The sequence below is a fragment of the Alosa sapidissima genome, chromosome 12, assembly GCF_018492685.1.
Source record: "Alosa sapidissima isolate fAloSap1 chromosome 12, fAloSap1.pri, whole genome shotgun sequence".
Taxonomy (NCBI): Eukaryota; Metazoa; Chordata; class Actinopteri; order Clupeiformes; family Clupeidae; genus Alosa; species Alosa sapidissima.
This window is the reverse complement of record NC_055968.1, coordinates 26555513-26574853: the sequence shown is the minus strand read 5'-3', so window position 1 is coordinate 26574853 and position 19341 is coordinate 26555513. Positions and strand designations below refer to the sequence as shown.

At 47.8% G+C, this 19341-nt stretch overlaps 1 protein-coding gene across 1 annotated transcript in view; it reads left to right on the top strand.

Annotated features, from left to right (window-relative positions):
* anos1b (anosmin 1b) overlaps positions 1 to 19341 on the top strand; it is a 44756-nt gene that overhangs the window by 23251 nt on the left and 2164 nt on the right. The window contains exons 4-13 of the mRNA XM_042057213.1: positions 1092 to 1296; positions 1879 to 2063; positions 3751 to 3880; positions 8218 to 8420; positions 12397 to 12532; positions 14480 to 14641; positions 15576 to 15673; positions 16974 to 17139; positions 17752 to 18011; positions 18418 to 18571. Coding sequence (XP_041913147.1) covers positions 1092 to 1296; positions 1879 to 2063; positions 3751 to 3880; positions 8218 to 8420; positions 12397 to 12532; positions 14480 to 14641; positions 15576 to 15673; positions 16974 to 17139; positions 17752 to 18011; positions 18418 to 18570 — 1698 coding nt within the window. The 3' untranslated portion in view covers position 18571. The remainder of the gene's footprint in view (positions 1 to 1091; positions 1297 to 1878; positions 2064 to 3750; positions 3881 to 8217; positions 8421 to 12396; positions 12533 to 14479; positions 14642 to 15575; positions 15674 to 16973; positions 17140 to 17751; positions 18012 to 18417; positions 18572 to 19341) is intronic.

The window sequence follows — 19341 nt, the reverse complement described above, 5'->3', positions numbered from 1 at the left end:
ACACTTTCCAGTAGGTTTCTAGCCAGCCGCACGTCCCCCCCCCCCTCTGTCTCTCTCTCTCTCTCTCTCTTCCTCTCCTCCGCCCGACTCCACACACACACACACACAACCAGATGTGTCACCGGATCTGGAGCTCTGGGTTTGTTTCAGGGTGACAGGGCCGAGGCCAGGCCGTGCCAGGGCGCCTGTTTGTTTGTGGGACGCAATGAACCCAGCGAATGACAGAAAAAGGGAACGATAGATGGACGCCGCAACCGCTCTCCCACACAGCCAGCAGAGTGGGTGGTTGGCCTGATCTTCCCTGCCCTGTCCTGTGCTGTGTGCTCATTTTCTGTTTCTGTTTCTCCATCTCATACTCTCTCTCTCTCTCTCTCCCTCTTTTCCCCCCTCCTCTCATGCTCTCTCTTTTTCTTGCACTCTGTCTGGCCAGGCGGTACGTTGGTTATCATTGCTTGTTGTCTCACAGGAAATTTGGTCTGGGCTGGAATCACACGGGCTGGGCGTCACTCGGCGGGGTTTGCATGTTCTCCCATGGCTGGCGTGGGTGTCCCCTGGGCGCTCCGGTTTCCTCCAACCACACAAAGGCTTGCACACTGGAGATGTCAGACCTCAGATATTCCTGCCACTGCCCCAGATCAGGGCACCCGGCTTGAAACCGAAGCTGGGTGCTCAACTGCGGCTTTACACTGCTGCCAAGTCAAAGGGGATGAACAGTATTTCTCCCACAACTGTCAATGCAGACAAAGTTCTCTCTCCCAACAGTTCATATCTCTCTATCTCAACTCAAACTGTCTCTTACTGTATGTGTTTCACAAGTCTTAGACTTTGTCCTCCATTGCGTTGTTTTATCCCTTCTTCTGTCTCTCCTCATCCTTATATTGTCTTCTCACTCTTTCAGTTTCTCTTTTTCGAGCTTTGTGAAGTTTTTTTTTTAACTTGTAGGTGTTTTTGAAGGTGAAGGTGAAGGTGTTTTTGTGTAGTGGTTAAACACCTGATATTGTTTCAATAAAGGAGTGTTAAGCCTCTCTCTCTCTCTGTCTCTCCCTCTCTCTATCTCTGTCTCTCTCTATCTCTGTCTGTGGCCCCCCCAGCACCACGAGTGTGTGACCAGTGCTGAGTTCCTGCTCTCGCTGCGGTCTCAGAAGCAGGGCGACTGCCCGTCTCCTCAAAGGGCCTCTGGCTTCGCCGCTGCCTGCGTCGAGAGCTGCAACGCCGATAAGGAATGTTCCGGCTCCAAGAAGTGCTGCCCGAATGGCTGCGGACACACCTGCCAGACTCCGACAAACCTCTTCAAGGGTACGTACGCCCATCCCCCAACCCCCTGGAGAGAGAGAAAAAGATGGACACTGCTGGCCACTGGCGCAAACTGTGCTTGAATGAGATTAAGTTATGAGAGAGGAGGAGTCTTACGGGGAAGCTATACCAGGCGTGTAACTGAAGCGTTCTGTTGGTGACGCTTAAAATCAATTTTAGAAGATTGGTCTATTTTTTCCGAATGTGCTGCTATCATGCCTGGTGTAGCTACTTCCATTGATTATAGTGGAAGCTAATTGTTGCAGCAGACGCAACGCGAACGGAACACTTCAGTTATGCGCCTGGTGTAGCTGCCCTGTCAGTTGTCAGCAGGTTCATACTTTCCACAATATTACATTGACAGCCACTTGAAGTTTTCAGTGCGCACAATTCTTAACTTAAGTGAAGAAACAAGTAACTAATTTAAAGTAACTCATTTAGTTGTGTGATTTGAGCTTCTAAGGGTTATGGTCTCCAACCTTACCATGGTCATCTACTAGTGTCAGAATTATGCTTACAATGTAGGAAATAAAATGTGTAAGTGCTCCATGTATTTGTCACATCAAGTGTTCTTGACATTTATAGGTGTTCCACTGAAGCCAAAGAAGGACATGTCCTTCTCAGAGGACCATTTAGGACATCTGGAGGTGAAGTGGACGTCCAAGTTTAATGTGTCCATCGAGCCTGTCCTGTATGTCCTGCAGAGGAGGTGGAACTACGGCATCCACCCGAGCGAGGACGAGGCCTCGTCCTGGCAAACCGTTCTCATGGTAAAGTCTAATGACATTTCCACCCTCACCATCACAAGGCAAGCGAAACCATGACCTTCATAGTTCAAGCTCATTCCGTCAACAGAATAGGCTAACCCATGCATAGCATTCACCATGGCTAGGCCCATGTCGTCAGCACTATAGTCTTTTACAAGGGAGCCTGAATGTTAAACATATTTAGGAGTGACACAGACACATACTCTTGCTGTCTGTGAATGCAAAGGGATTAAACATATGAAGGCTGTGGAAACAACGTGCTTAATAGTATATCCATGCGAGACATGCGCTACTAATCAGACGTAATTGCTGGCTGGATTGGTCAGTTGGAATGTCTGCCATTGGTCTGTAATGAGTATTCAAAGACTCACTTAGAGTCCTCTGGGCCCCGCGTTTGTTCATCGGCCATGCTAAAGAGAAAAGGCCAGCCCTGGCAGCACTTGTAGAACAAAAAAGATGTTTATGCTCTGAGGTCACAGGGTAAAATATGTTCACCCCTGGAGTGACAGAGCTACTGATGTACACCCCATGAATCAGGATGCTCACCCCACCACCACCACCACCACCACCCACACCATCCTTGGACCCCTGAACACAGTTCACTGTTCCTCTTCCCACTCAATCTGGCCGCCAATCTGGAAACAATTTGCTACACACGCTCAAATATGCAATTACATCAGTGGCAGGCCATCGGCACAATTACATCAAGTGTCGTCGCGAGGCCCTGCTTCGAAGTCGAAGCCATTATCTCTTCTGCATCTCTGCGTTGTCTTTTCACCAAAAAGCAGCTTGTGGTCGTCGCACTCGCTCCATGAGAAAGACGGCTCTGTGTGAAACACTTGTGCGTTTTTTTTTTATATATATATATATTTCCCGTCGGCGCCGCTGGAAACAAAAGAGGGAATAAAACCATGACACAATCAGGTCATTGTGCATCACCTCCTGTATCACGCTGCCTGGGAGGAGGGAGGAAGAGAGAGTTGAGTAATGGCGAGAGAGCGGTAACAACATGAGGATAGGAGGCCTTCCCAGGCCAGCTGTCAGCGGCGTGATAGAGATATCTCCCTGCAGTCAATCACACCACGGCCCAGAGGCCTTATCAGCACCGAGCAGGTGATGGAAGGCTTCCATCAGCGGAGAGGAGTGCTGATCTGTCTTAATTAAAGCCTTCCGCTTCCCGCAGACGTGCTTTTACCTCTTTTCACATGCAGTGTTTTCGCCTCTCTTCCCCTAATTTTTCCATTTCTCTCCCTCTCTCCTCCCACGCTCTCTCCCTTTCTTTTTTATCTCTCCACTTCCACTCTCTCTCCGACTGTTTTTTTCCACCTCGTCCACGCTCCCTTCTCCTCCCTTCCTCCCTCCTTCTGTTTGTTGGTCTTGCTCTGCATCCAACCTTCTCTCCCAACCCTCATGTTGTCCCTCGTTCCTCTTCATTGTTTCTCTTATCTTCTTACATGCATTCTTCTGACCAGTGATGTTACATTAATTACATTTGACTGACACATTTTTAACCAAACCGACTAACAACATGGTAAACAGTTTAAGTTTTTTAAAGCAATTCTCTCAACAATTCTAGGACAATTTAAAAGGTAGAGTACAATAAGAATAAGTGCATCAGTGAGTGATCTCCTCTTCTCATTTTCTTCTTATCCACACTACCACCCCCCCCAATCCATCTCTCTCTTATCAGACCATAGAGGAGCGGGCAGTGCTGAAAGACGTCCGACCCCACAGGTGGTACCAGTTCAGAGTGAGCGCGGTCAACAACCAGGGCACACGGGGCTTCACCACCCCCAGCAAGCACTTCTTCTCCTCCAGAGGTGAGTAAGCAGTAACCGGTCTGACCACCACCCCACTACCGCCACCCACCTCCTCCTCCATGCACTCACCAACCCCCTGTGTTTGTTAGTCACTGCCCACTGCCCACTCCCCACCCAGACACACACACACACACACACACACACACACACACACACACACACCAACACACACACACACACACAACCATCATCACCACTTTCCATGAATTCTCCAGAGTCTGTGGTGTGTTATGTTGTGTTTGCCCTTTGGATTGCCGTTTCGAGTCGGTTGAAAAGTGAGACATAAATGGAGAAACCCCTGGTGTTTTTCTCTCGTTTCTTTTCCATGTGGAGACATCAAATATTTGGGTGTGCATTTTGTTAATGTTTCTTTTCCCTCTCAAATACCCCTCTCTGCCACACTCAGTCAGACAAATCTGTGTGAACAGTGGTCAGCCGTCCTCTTCTTATTTAACTAGCCAGCTCTAGTAGAGAGAGAGATAGAGAGAGAGAGAGAATTCTTTTTTTTTTCGTTCAACACTGGGTCATTTAATGGCACGCAGCGTGTTGTGGGTAAATCTGCAAATCCTCACCGAGAGATTGAGAGACCACAGGAGCAGTGTAACACCAGCAACAGCCGTCTCTGTGCAGCCCAGTCGCCGCAAACCCCAGGAATTCAGGGGCCGCACCGCACCGCTGCCTGGAGGTCCCATGCTGGCTCCAAACACTCTCTCTCTCTCTCTCTCTCTCTCTCTCTCTCTCTCTCTCTCAGGCTCACACACTCACCAAGATATACACACTAACACAAACACACACACACACACACACAGACTCAAAGGCACACACAGCTACACAAATATACACAGACTCAAAGGCGCACGCACACAAATATAAACACTTACAGTAGTGTTCACACATGTTTTTTTCTCTCTTTCTCTCTCTCACACACACACACATACACACACACACATGTGCTCACACACAGAGACACACACACACAGACACCTACACACACATACATGCAGACTCACTCACTGACATAAACAAAGCAAAGCTTATCCACTTTTAGCCTTTCCTGCTGCTTTCACTGTTTCCATCAGAAACACACAGGCACACTCTCACGCATACACACACACACACACACACACACACACACACACACACACACATATTTACATACACTCTCACACACTCTTTCAGTAGTGTATCCGGCCCACACATCATGTCAGATGTCCTAACACAAGCATGGAGATACACAACAGGAATATCCTCTTTTCCATGGCTGCAGCAAATAAACATGACAGGCCTGGAAGATGATCGCATGGCTTTTTAGCAGATGTTCTTTTTTCTTCCTCTGTGCGCTATTTCAGTCAAATATTTTGGGGGGTATTTCTGTTACCATGACATGCTTGTTCTGATTAATACATCTGATTGTGTTTAATACGTATCACTCGCATCATGGCTTCTAAAGGACATGCCTCGTATCATTTCTGACCACAGGGATGCTGGAATGGGCATAATTTATGGCCAAGCCCATCCCCAAAGAGAGCCCAGAATATAATTACACGCAGGCTCGTGTAATGTGGAACCTGATGCCAGAGATTCCAGCACTCAATCTTTTTTTCATTTTCATAAATTACCAAGAACTTAGAGAGGGTCGTTGAAAGAAGAAAAAAAAACATGAAAAGAAAACAAAAAAGAAGTACATTTTACAAATGTAACGTGTCTGTTAGCAATATTCTCGATGTCATTTAGGCTCTATCATTCCCTTTGCGCTCCATGGGGGGCTGTGCAGTTTGAAGCGAGGTGATAAGCTCAGAGCTGGCCACAGCCAAAGTGACAATTTTTCACTTTCGTGACGAGGAGCACTTTCGCTGCGTGGGAATGGCAGCTAGCCTGCCACGAAGGCACACCATGCATCTGCAACGTGTGGGTCTGCTAGCCAGACCCCATCGAGGGATAAACAGAACCAGCTAACCCCCCATCCTCCGGCAGCGACCTCATCACCCTGGAATTGCTTGGCCCAGTCTCAGCGTAGCAGAAAAATGGCATCCTCACAGCCCTGCTTCTCACAAACACTGATGCTTATTGAAACTCCACAGGTCTGAGCTAGGAAACAGGTCTGACATTGAACAGGGAAAAGATGACATTTTGAGAGAAAGTCATGCTTTCCTTCATCGTCGGGCCTGTTAAACACACCTTATACAGGACGAGTGATGATAGAAGGGGGGTAGATGGGGGGTCGATATGAAGAATGCGTAGGATCAAAGGTCACTCAAGTGGCTGCCGTCACTCCTGGCAACCCCGCAGATGAAAGCTGTTTCAGGAAGCCTTGATGACTCAGTGAGGAAAAGCCCAAGTGACAGTTCTTCTCTAGTGACCCTTGCCTCACTAGCGGCACAACCCCCCACCCCACCCCACCCTGGTCGCCCCGTTTGTTTTTGAAGTGCCTTCCTGTATGAAATGGACCCTTTGTTTTGGTTAGGGCCCTGAGCACGGCCGACTTCAATAGGGGCCAGGAGACCAAACAAGAAGCCCACCTCCCACCCCCCAGAGGTACACTGCTGTTCCCATCTCACTGACTGTGGCCTTTTCTTGATGTCATTTATTACAGTAGTCTTTGCTTAGTATCAAAGCCTGCTCTTTGCTCTCATGCTCTGTAGCTGCAGTATTTAAATCAAATTGATGATGCCCCGAAGGGCCATCACCTCGGCCGCCGTAACGGTGGGATCTCCCATCAGGCTTTAATCAGAAACAGAATCTTTGTGTGAGTGTGTGTGTATGTGTGTGTGTGTGTGTGTGTGTGTGTGTGTGTGTGTGTGTGTGTGTGTGTGTGTGTGTGTGCGCGCATGTTTGTTCGCCAACCAGAGATCTCCCCCATGACCAGCCCTATTTCCATAATGCCTTTCAGCCCCCTTCGCCTGAAACGGATCAGTAAGAATCAAATGACCTCGCTAAGTATGCCATGTCCAGACCTGGATCACTTTCATATAGCATGTTCCAATAACCTAATAGTTCTTAGCATCAGTGTAAATGCTGTGAGGCATGTAAGGTTAAACAGCCCTAGGTGGTGTAGCTCCACTTCAAAACCTTACGGCAAACAGCAGAAGCCACAATTTATGCTCCCTGCATCCTCTCCTCACATCGCTTCCTCTCAAGGGTGAGTGGGAGCCTGCCCTGTCCTATGACAAATAGTGGGAAGAGACATCCATCATATTAATTTTCTCTCACTCTCTCTCATTCTCTCTCTTCCTCTCACTCTCCCTCTTTCCCTCTCTCCCCCCGGGCCCATCACTGCCAGTGATCCCTCCCGAGTGCCAAGTGGCGGCTTGTGTTTGCGAAAACAATCTGCATGCGGTCGAGCACTGCTGGGACGGAAACGTAGCAGGACGAGGGGGGAAGGCAGGAAATGGACCCTCCCCACCTCACACTTGACACCCCTGGTCTATAATTTTGCCCTCCCCCCGCCCCCTGTCCCCTCTTTATTAATGAGTCAACATAGACCCCATTGCCCCTCAATTGCAAACCCCCAGCTCCATCTCCAGTCGCTCCACAAGCTCACGTTCACCGTCAATTAAGTCCCCCCTGCAGAACGAGGTTTAGAGCTTTTGTAAAAGGATAATATTTGTTCAGACAATTTAATACCGTCTCCAGCCGTGGAGTTTATTTTTAGTTGTTTACACAGCATCGAAAGCCATTCATCTGGGCTCGTTTGGGCCCGTGAGTCACATACCCCCTGTTTGCTCTCTGTACTTATCTCTCCTTGTAACAGTGCTGTCTGAAATCATCCATATCAGCGCAAACACGGCAAAGGCACCCTGCAATTTGCTGCTGCTTTTTTGAGTTTTTAGCTGTTGTAGGTTAACGTGACGTTCCGTTGTGCTGAGTTGGTCACATTTTCGCCGCCGTTCATGCATCTCCGTCCGGTTTCCTCTCGGTTTTGCAACGGTTACGACCTCCGCGTCATTCCAGGTCATCCCGGGGTGTCCGTAAAAGGAAATGGGAGATCGTGGTGAAAAAAAGCAATGATGAGCTCACTCCCTGTCTTTCCTCACCTCTCTTTCTCGTTCTCTCTCTCTCTCTCTCTTTCTCTCTCTCACTCTCTCTCTCTCCACCCAACTTTTGGTCAGAGCTGTCGTGCCTCTACCACAGCCCTAAGTAATACTGTGCCACTGTAAAAAGAAAACAAGGAAAGCACCGATGACCTCATGTCCTCTTTCTCTCTCATTATGACATTATGATGTGTGACTCTCTTCCTCTCTCTCTCTCTCTCTCTCTCTTTTCGCCCACACCCCCCATTCCCCGCCACCTTTCTTCTCTCCTCTCCAATCACCCCACTCCCCCCCCCTCCCCTACAGATCCCTTCCCACCGGAGGCTCCCCAGAACCTGCGGACAGGGAACTTCACCGTCCGGCCCGACGGCACCATCAGCGTGGCCCTGCACTGGGACTCTCCGCCTGAGGGCGACCTGCCCGTCCACCACTACAGGGTCAGCTGGAGCGTCCGCGGGGCCCAGCGCCTCAGCCAGAGTCGCCGGGAAAATGCCAGGGTCACCGATGGGGTGAGATATATATAGTATATATATATATAGAGTATATATACTTTTTTGATCCCGTGAGGGAAATTTGGTCTCTGCATTTAACCCAATCGGTGAATTAGTGAAACACACTCAGCACACAGTGAACACACAGTGAGGTGAAGCACACACTAATCCCGGCAGAGTGAGCTGCCTGCTTCAACAGCGGCGCTCGGGGAGCAGTGAGGGGTTAGGTGCCTTGCTCAAGGGCACTTCAGCCGCGGCCCACTGGTCGGGGCTCGAACCGGCAACCCTCCGGTTACAAGTCCAGAGTGCTAACCAGTGGGCCACGGCTGCCCAGAACCCCTCTCCGGTTAAAGCGTCTCCCTTGGTCCTATCACATACATAGATGCACTGCACATGAGGCTGTGAAGATATATGATAATTACGCTTAAATGTTCATTTTTAGAAAGAATTATGATGTAGCAAAAGAAACTCTACTAACCCTATAGTTACTGCAACATGCCACTTCAGCAAGGAATGTCAACTGAAAGGACAGTTGCCTGAGGTTTTGAAACAGGGATGTTTGGTGAAGATTTGTGTGGTTTGTGTCCTGGAGAGAGGACAGTCTCGCTGGCCATATGCAGATTATGGGCTTTACACACTGTGTGCAGTGTAGCTCATCTGGTCTGTGTTTTTTTCTCTGGTGTCAAATATAAGTGCCCCAGTCTGTCTGGTCAGCGATTTCTCGTACCCATATGACCCTCTGTAGATACCCTGGCTCAGCATTTGGTCCCAGACCCTCCAGAGGCACCGGTCACTCACTAGTGCAGGTGCCGGCCCTCTATACAGCACCTGCACCTGCACTGCACCAAACTAAACGGCCTCTGTGTGAATGTATGTGTATGTGTGTGTGTATATGTCTGTGTGTGTGTGTGCATTTCTTCACAAAGCCCGGAGAACAAAGACAGCAGCTGTTCTTGTGATCATCATATATTTTACTGAAACCAAAGCGCTCACCCTTAAAGCAACAGCTCTCGAATGGTTTTCATTAGCTAATTTGTTTTTACAATGCAGTAACTTCTGGTCTGAAAATACAATCTCTCACCGAACAGAAGCACATAAAGAGCAACTATTTTCATAGGCAGGCCTCAGTTCTCCCCTTTGTCCTCCATGTTTATTGCATGAGAGCAATAACAGAGAAATATAACCTGCCCTCCTCTCCCCAATTAAACTACCAATATATTCCACTATTGGTTCATACGTTTGATGATACATAGGTATTGTTGTTTTGACATGAAATGAGATCATAAATATGGCACTCCACACCCCTGGCACAGATTGCTTCAAACAGTCCAAAGTTTATATAAACGGTGTAGTTTTTCAACCAATTTTTTGTCTGAACGGGTTTCATCATCAGGTTGGGAGTTTTTGAGGTTGGGAGACGACCTCTGTGAACCTGAATGGGTTTTGGACGGCCCAAGGAAGCTTTAATTGGCAACTGAGAGGAGGGGGGTCTGACTGCATCCAGTTAAAATCTCATAACCAACATTTTTTTTTTCTTCTCAAAATATATTTCCATTTCCATTATAGAGATGACTGCTGGTTCCTTCAGCAGGAGATTGTCAGGAATTTTTACAAGTGTTCCCACAGCATTCCAACCCAGCACAGAGGCAGCTGCCGCCGCCAAACCAACGCCACACGTGCACACAGACACACACTCCTGTCGCCACTCACTGCCACGCACATGGACACACACAAACACAGACACAGACACACAGACACACACACACACACACACACACACAAACACACGTGTTGTTGTTGCCTAGATATATACTCATTCGTGTTGGCTTACGCCAGCTTTGCCACAGATATCAGACCCTTGCTTAGACAAACACACACACACACACACACACACACACACACACACACACACACACACACACACACACACACACACTGTATATGTATTTGAATACACACGCTAATGAACTCACATAAAACCACAGACATTGGCCACCAGTTGTGAAAGACATACACAGCTTACACCAGCTTTGTCACACAAGGCACACGGTTTGCTGAAACACACATACTCACATACACACACACACACACACACACACACACACACGTGTTGTTGTTGCCTATATACTCATTCGTGTTGGCTTACGCCAGCTTTGCCATAGATATCAGACCCTCGCTTGGACACACACACACACACACACACTGTATATGTATTTGAATACATATGCCAGTGAACTCACATAAAACCAGACATTGGCCACCAGTTGTGAAACACAGCTCACACCAGCTTTGCCACACAAGTCACATGGTTTGCTGAAACACACATACTCACACACACACACACACACACACACACACATACACACACACACACACACACACACACACACACACACACACACACACACACACACACACACACACACTTTCATCATTTGCTTTCATTACTGGTCCCACAGACTCTCAAGTTGGCTCACACCAGTTCTGTTGCACACAGTGTCAGACATCTCTCAATCTCGCTCCCCTTTTTTACTTTCTACACTACACACTTCCACTTTCTACACACTCCTACACTCACACATACACACACACACACACACACACATACACAGACACACTCGCGCACACACACGCGCACACACACACACACACACACACACACGTATATGTATTTGAATACACATGCCAGTGAACTCACATAAAACCACAGACACTGGCTCACCAGTTGTGAAACACATACACAGTGCCAGAATAATCACATACACTCTTTCTCTTCCACACTCACTCACACGCACGCACACGCACACACACACGCACACACACGCACACACACACACACACACACACACACACACACACACACACACACACACGAAACAAGGACAAGGTCTCACACTAAGTCATATTCTCCTATTCCTGCCACACACACACACACACCACACACACAGTCCAAGCAAACTCATAACAAACTCCGCTCCTATCGACCGCAGTACATATTAAAGTAGAAGCGGTGACAGAGAGGCATTGTGGGACATTCAATGACACATCCACAGCCCCGCTCAGCTTTCCTTATTTTGTCTGAAGTGAAACTTGATTTGTTGTCTGTTGCCTTTGGCGAAATTACGGAAGGAGGGGGGGGGGGGGGAGAAAAGCGAAACACGGGGCACCGGTAATGGCAAATGGCGTCTATCGAAGAGGGGCGCGGGAAGACTGGGCGTACGTCGCCAAACTCCTCTCGGGCCCGATGGCAACGGCGCTGGTGGGACACGTGTTTCGGTGATCTGGACGAGAATGGAAAGATAGAACCTCATCACTCACCATTAAATGTTAAAACAGGAGGAGGGGGGGGGGGGGTGGCGGCCATGGCCCTTACAACTCCTCCTGTGCGTTCTGCTGGGGCTGTGCTGTTATGTCTAGGCTCACCGGGAGGAACATGAGAGGTTAGGGCTGTTTACATCCATGTTTTGATATCCTGTCCATCACAGGCCTAATGGAAAGCAGCACGGTCTGGTCACTTTTGATGAGGTTGGGGTTTTTTTCCGCTCAAGTCCGACAGCGTTACCCAGTGTTGACCTCAATGCCTGAGGCTCAGGAAGGATGATGGATGTTTCGCTTGGTGAAAGTTGGCATTTGGGACATAAACAAAGGAGTTTGCTAGATATGAAATGCTACTGTTTGTTTAAGTTGGGTCTCAATGCTGGCTTTCTAGCTGACTGAGGCTAGTACTGTTCAGGTCTGATAACTCATATTAACAAAATGAATGTCCAGGGTGGAGGACTTTAAAAGTCTGAATGTGGTTTTCTTTTCAAAGAATAGTATTTCTAAACATTTATCTTTGGTCACAGTGGGAGTCTGTGGACAATAGTGGAAATGGGGATCCCTTCTTAAAAGAAACAATTTTAACATTTAATCAAATGAAACTAAATTGACTAAAGAATCTATTTTGTTGATAAACCAATAAAAAAAAATACTGGGTGTGCTTCTCTGTCCACAGGCTGCAACAGAGTTTGAGCTCCCTGGACTGCAGCCTAACGTTGTCCATCAGGTCCAGGTGCAGGCCATAGCCTATTGGGGTCAGAAACGCCTGAAGAGTCCCAAAGCTCTGCTATCCTTCACTACTACATCAACAGGTAAGCCTCAATCTCTCAGGTGGATTTGTGACGGCTATACAGACTGTTTGTCATCAGAAAGTTCTCTAGTGTGGTCAGTCAGTGGTTCTCTAGTGCGGTCAGTCAGCAGTGACACACCCCCCCCCCCCCCCACCCCCACCTTCCCCTGACAGCGTGGAAAGTGAGCCTCTCATTTGGGGCTCGAACAGGTACACTGGGGTTTGAGAACTTGCCTTGCACCTCCCCCAGGAGATACTGCGCACGGTCTCTTAAACAACACATTCCCAGTTCACACTCCATTTTTTACGCTGTGCGCGAGTCATTTTTTTGGCCGGCTCAACTCAAAAGGCGCGTTTTCATCCATGCTCGCATGCGTGCCGGCCAAATGTAATTTGTTACATTTCAACATTTCAATACTGACTGCGCACCACTTTCCATTTTGGTTAAGATTTGATATATGAGCCTCAGCAGTGCTTTCCCCTGTTTCGGCCAAAACATGAATTTTATCATCTAAACAGGCCGATAGCCAAACACGATAAATCACTATTTCGAATGATTTATTTGGTCTTTGAAAGTTTAAGAAAACAAGCCTCAATGTTGATTTCATGAAGTAAATAAACGCTATGCGTTTATCCCTTATGTGGGGGTCTGCCACAAACAGAATTGGGCCATCAATATCAATAGAACAGCGGAGGCCATTAAATTACATTGCAAATGCTCAATGGCAAATGGAATATTGTCAAAGAAGCATTTTTAAAGATTGAGGTAAAGCTTTAGCACCTCAGCTGGGCCAAGTCCTTCTTTTCCCCTACTGACCCCCCCCCACTCCCCATTGCAAGGTGTGTATTTGTGTGTGTGTTTGTGTGTGTGTGTCTGTGTGTGTGTGTGTGTGGAGAGAGAGATGAAATGAGCTAACGTCTTCTAAAGTAGCAAATTCCTGCATTCCTTGTATCAGCTCTGATTATCAGCGTTCTGTGGGGCTTGCAGCGAGGGAGGGCTGGGTCACTGGGGGGGGGGGGGCGGGGGGGGGTCTTTGTGGGACTGATTTAAACCACCCACCAGGCCAGTCGTTAACCTTCAGTTTGTCACACACCCTCAGAATGCCTTGGCATGTCCGCTCGGAGAGAGAAGGGATTTTGTTTTCCTTTTTTTCCACTCTGTCCACAGTTTCTCTTTTTCTCTCTCTCTCCCCCTCTGTTGTTGTTGTTGCTGCTGTTTTTAATTAGGCTATATAGATCTTCCACTAATTCTGCCAAGACTAATTCCAGAGACACAGCAAAGAGTCTTGAGAGCAAAGTGGTTGGGACCTCCAAGTTCTGTTGTTTTGGCCTTGGTTAGTTCCCTTTGGACGATTAACGCTGAACTAAGTAATGCACAGACCTATCCCGCCATTTTTTCCCCCTGTGAATATAAAATAAAATAAAAAAAATCTAAAAAAATTGTAGCTCAGTTTTCCACTCACCCCCAATTATTTTTTCCCTCCCTCTCTCTCTCTCTCTCTCTCTCTCTCTCTTTCTCTCTCTCTGTCTCTCTCCATTTTTATACATCCTCAAGTTTTTCCTCCCCGTTTTTATCAGCACCTGGTGTATTCCCCATAAGGGCTGTGCACTCTGCCTCGCTTCATAAAGCACTGCCGTATTGATCTGGGTCCATGCGTATACACACAGTCTGTAGTGTGTGATGCCAGCACTTCATTGAGTCATGCATGAGTTGGACTCCAAGCCAAAGGAATGGAAGAGAAAGAAAAAAAACACACGCCTCATTTTGATTTTTCATGGTCACTCTGAATATGATTATGTGAGCAATAAAGGTTTACGACAATTCGCAAGGTCGAAATGGCCCAGAGAGATATTTACAGTGCTCGGGGTTGGAGGGTCGGTTGAAGGTCACAGAAGGTTGAAATTTACTCCCGGCATTCCGATTTCACTTCCCAACCCTGCTAACCTCCACATGCCCCCCCTGTTTCAGCTTCCTCGACAGCCCCAGGCCAGGGCCACTTCACTGGGGAGTTCTCCAACGAGCTGCCCCTCTCGCACTCCTCACCCAGCATCGTGAGGCTGGAGGCAGCCGCTCCGCACTACCACGACAACCAGCTGCAGGTCAAGGTCTTCTGGAAGAGCCGGCACCAAGGCAAGTGGACTGCATGTGTTGGATAACATCTCTGCATAATCCCCCCCCCCCCCCCCCCCCCCAAAAAAAAAAAAAAAAAAAAATGGAGGGAGGGAGGAGGGATGGGGGACCGAGAGGGGAGAGTGGTGGGGAGGGAGAGAGATGTGAGTCAGAAGGAATGTCAGAGAAGAAAGAGAGATGAGAGATGAGAGGCAGAGGGAGGAGGGAGAGGCTTCGGAGGCCCTGTAGTGTGCAACATCTGAGCAGCATTCCAGCATTCTCTCCACTCTCCAGCCTTTCACACATTAGACATTACACATAGGACACACTCTGCATCCGTGCGTTTGCTATCAATTTTGCCACTGAGCTTTTGCTATGACATCCATCAGAGGATCCAAATGACTGACTTGATCATGTGTACAAGTAAAAGACTCCCAACTCTCCGCAAACAACATAGAAAAGAAGAGGAGAGGAGAAAGTGCATCTATTTATCTTTCTCAACGTGCCTGGCAAGCATTTTCTAAAGAGCACTCCCTGGCGACGCGACGGCCATCAAAGCAGGCTCTCTCCTCCGCCGCAGACCGCAGAGCGTCCTCAGACAGGGGAGGGGGGAAGTGGCTGATTTACTGTTATCTCTCAGCGCGGGCGAAAAAGAAAGAGCATGAAGACAGATTTAATAATATCAATATGGCCCATAAACGAGAAGCAGATGCAACAGGGATGGCTTGCAGGGCTCTTTTTTTTGTTCCTACTCAACCTGGCGCTCAGTGGGAGAGGTATCCGATGAAAGATGCAATGTTGCTGGGAAACAGGACAGGAAGAGGAGGCAGGGGAGATGTGAGATGGCCGACTTCAAAACATGCCAGCGCTGCTCCCCCTATGTATGTATGATTGCCCCAGATTTTTTTTTTTAAATCCATTAATGTCTGTTTTTTGTCCCCCTGTGTGTTTGTAGAAGAGGACCAGAAAGAGACCCCTTCTTATTCGTTGAGATGGTATCCAGAAGTATGCACCAACAATGTCACAAAGAGGGAGAAAAAAGCCACTGTTCAGGTAATGGTACATAGCCTACCATTAAAGTGTGTGACAACATGTAAATCACATATGATCAAAGGAGGCCCTACACCACACTGTGAAAGGCCCAGAAATGGAAATGCCAAAGGCTTTTTTCTGCTATATACCACCAAGTATACTGCACCCCCTTGCTGATTTGTACATGCTGACTTTTCATTTTTGCATAACCATGCAATTTCAGTGTAGAATGTGCTTAACATATGATGACACACCAATGCAATTATGCACAGCCACAGGCTCCAGAGCAGTTAGCAGGCCCTCACATCAGCGGGTGAGAGATCCTGATTATTTAGAGGATATGAACAGCGCTGGGTTCACTGCAGATTCGGTTATGGACTAGGGTGTGGGGACAAGCAGGAGGAGAAACTGTATATTGTTTAATAAACATCGGAATGTGCCGCGTCGGGATTGTTTGCGGTAGCGCGGTTTTAGAGACGATTTGGCGGGCAGAATTTGTTGAAAAGAGGTCATTGTTCAGCCTGACCAGTAGGGCCCTCTAATCCTCTTGCAAAAAGATGAAAAAACCTTGGGTTCCATAGGAAACAGGTTTAAGATCTGCGGAGGTCAATCCTGCTACCTTTATTAGCAAGGGTGGAGTGATGGTCAACTCTCCACCTCTATACCTAATTCTGTGGCATCAGCGCAACTCGCTCCCATGCTAGGCTAGTAACATCATAATCCCCTATATTACAGCAGGGTTATTGAAGAGGTAATCAACACTTATCCAGCTGCAGTCAATTTAGCCTCAGCAATGACCTTGTCTGGCTGTGCCGTGCCGTGCTGTGTGTTTGGAGGGAGGGGTTAGACACCACACATTTGTCTCTTTTCTATCTCATTGTGCTTTCTGTTTTATGTGACATCCCAGACTTGATATATAGAATGGAAAAAGCGCGCACAGCCAAGAGAGCGTCCAAATCCTGCACCTGGTGACAGTGGGAATAATGAGAGCCGTGTGAAAAGCCGAGATGTCTGCTGGAGACATAAATTCAGATTAAGATAATAGGCATCTTATCAGAGTCCCACTCTTGGGTCCTCATTTAACTTCAGTTTAGCAATGCTTAAGTAAATGTTTGATCCAATCTTTTGTTTTCTTTCTCCTGTTTCATTTTGGTTTGTTAATATACTTCGGGTGTGTTTATACAGTGCGTTTCCTGGCTGCTGACACCCACATTTATCACTTTTTCCACAGTTTGTCATTCTAAATAAAAATTATATAACCATACTGCCATTCAATAGCAAAGCGGGATGTGTAATAACATATTGTTGTCTCCGCCCTCAGGGAACCCATTTTGTGATTACCGGCCTGCTCTTCGCATGTAAGTACCGTGTGGCAGTGATGCCCCTGTCCGAGGCTCCGAGGTCAGAGGCCGTTACCTCGGTAACCACCCCGCAGTGCTTGTCCCTAAAAGGCAGAGGGAAGAAGTTCATCCCCTGCGCCAGAGACGGTGAGTGGATCCCCAGTGAAGGCCCCTTAGACAGGACATTTCAAAGTGACATTTGGTATTTGAATGCTGAGGATGACGTTTGACAGTGAATGCATCTACCAACTGTCTCTACCAGTTATCTATGCAGCAGAATGGATTTTCACATCCTGTCATGGTTGTTCTAGTCATACTGTACATTTGATTTATTTATTTTCAGTGATTCTGTGTAGGAGCTTTTTAATGATGCACGATATATCGGTCAATATCGGTATCGACCAATATCGGCCTTGTGGACTGATACATCTGTCAGCAGATTTATATGACACTTACTGATGGCAGTGGCTGATGTTTATCTCTTATTTTCAGTCAATTCTGCACAAGGTAAATGTTGTGCTATGAAGGCCTGAAAGTTATTTTCTTTTATGAATATTTTTGTTTCCACTTTACTAGGGTATAATTAACAACAAAAACCCAGTAAACAAACAAACAAAAACACATCGGTGTGTCGTCATCAGTTATCGGTATCGACCCAGAATTTCACAACCGGTGCATCCCTAGAGCTTTTAGCATGATCTGATATGTGTACATTGGACTTAAAATCTCTTCTCCCATCTTTTGTGTTCCTTACCCTAGACCACCACCCAGTGGTCAGGAAGACACAGCTCCGGCCAGAGAAGCTCAGCGTGGAATTCCAGGCAGTTAACGGCTCACTGCGGGGCATGTTCAGCTGGCAAGTGTCGCAGGCGGCCCCGGGCCAAGCCGCCATCACCGGCTTCCAAATCTCCTGGGTGCGGGTCTCAAGCAGCCACGGCACCGACGGCAGCAGCAGCAGCAAAGATGCCGTCGCCGCCACAACAGACGCGGCCGTCTCCCAGACCCAGACCCTGCCTCCAGTGAGTCTCAGGGCTCGCACGGGAGGGAAATAGATCTGTCATAGAGGAAAGAAAAATGCATGTGTTTACAGTGACACCATTCGAGCTGCCAGTGTGATTCTGGCTGTCCCAGTACATGTCTGTCATCAAACTGTCTTTTTATCTGTGAGATTCGAAGGCCCATGGCCTCAGATTTACGCATTGACTCATGTTTCGGGACAGATGTAATGTTTAGTTTAGCCAAAGAATGGACAGCATGTGCCGTTCTCTGGCATGATATAATCTATTAGGATTGAGGCGTTCATGGAAACCATGGCTCCACCAAATTGGCGTGTTACTATAGTTTCAGAGACATCAGAATGTGTTGTGTCCCAGTAGCATCTGAGCTGGTCGTCAGCCTTGCGCTTAGTCTTTTCTCCTTCCCCAGGACCAGTTCTCGTTCACGGTGGATGCACTGCAGTCCAACAGCGTGTACAAGGTGCAGGTCCAAGTGCTGTCAGCAGGGGGCAGCGGCCCCTCCGTGGCCCGAACGCTTCACACCCCACAGCTCCCCGCCACCGCCGCTGCCACCCAACTATGAGGTAAGCCAGTGGCCACCCGCTCGTCCGCCAGGGAACAAGCTGACAAAATTCACACCGACACCTAAAAATACATAACGTGTGTGTGTGTGTGTGTGTGTGTGTTGTACTGTAACTAAGATGGGGACCACCACCAAAACACCAACAATGCCACAGTAAGGGCATGGGGTCACCCCTTAATGTGGGTTCAGGCTCTGATCCTGACGAGGTGATGCTAACCAGAAACCAGAAATTTGTGTGTGTGTGTGTGTGTTTTGGGGGGTTAAGGGGACAAAGGTGCTTCAGAGAGAGGTGCCAACCTTACCTCAGCGGATGAGGTCACTGTCACTTTGATCTCGTTTACAAAAGAGTGCCGTTGCTTTGAGCTTGCGCTGGGCTTAAATGACTTTCCTTAAAGCTTAATGGCTCTCTGTAAGTGGGGTTAATAATTCTTGCGAGCGTTGGAGCCAACCAAAAAAAGGCTCCTTAAAGCTCCAAAAAACACTAAACATGAGAACATCATTACGGCAGTGATCAGAATGATGAATAAAATCACATCAAAGCCCAGTCTCGTGTACAAAAGCGTGGGCGTTCACCTCCGAAATGCCATTTTTATTTACCATTGAACAAATTTTGGCATTCCACCTCGGTGCCTTAGCTGCCAAAGAGATTAAACCCGCTACCCTTTGCCCGAATACACACGTTTTCATGTGTTTTTTGTGCTTTGAAAAGGGTGGGAGTTACTTTGACAACCATGTTTTGTTTGCGTTTTGCACAGCCCCAGCTTCTACCCA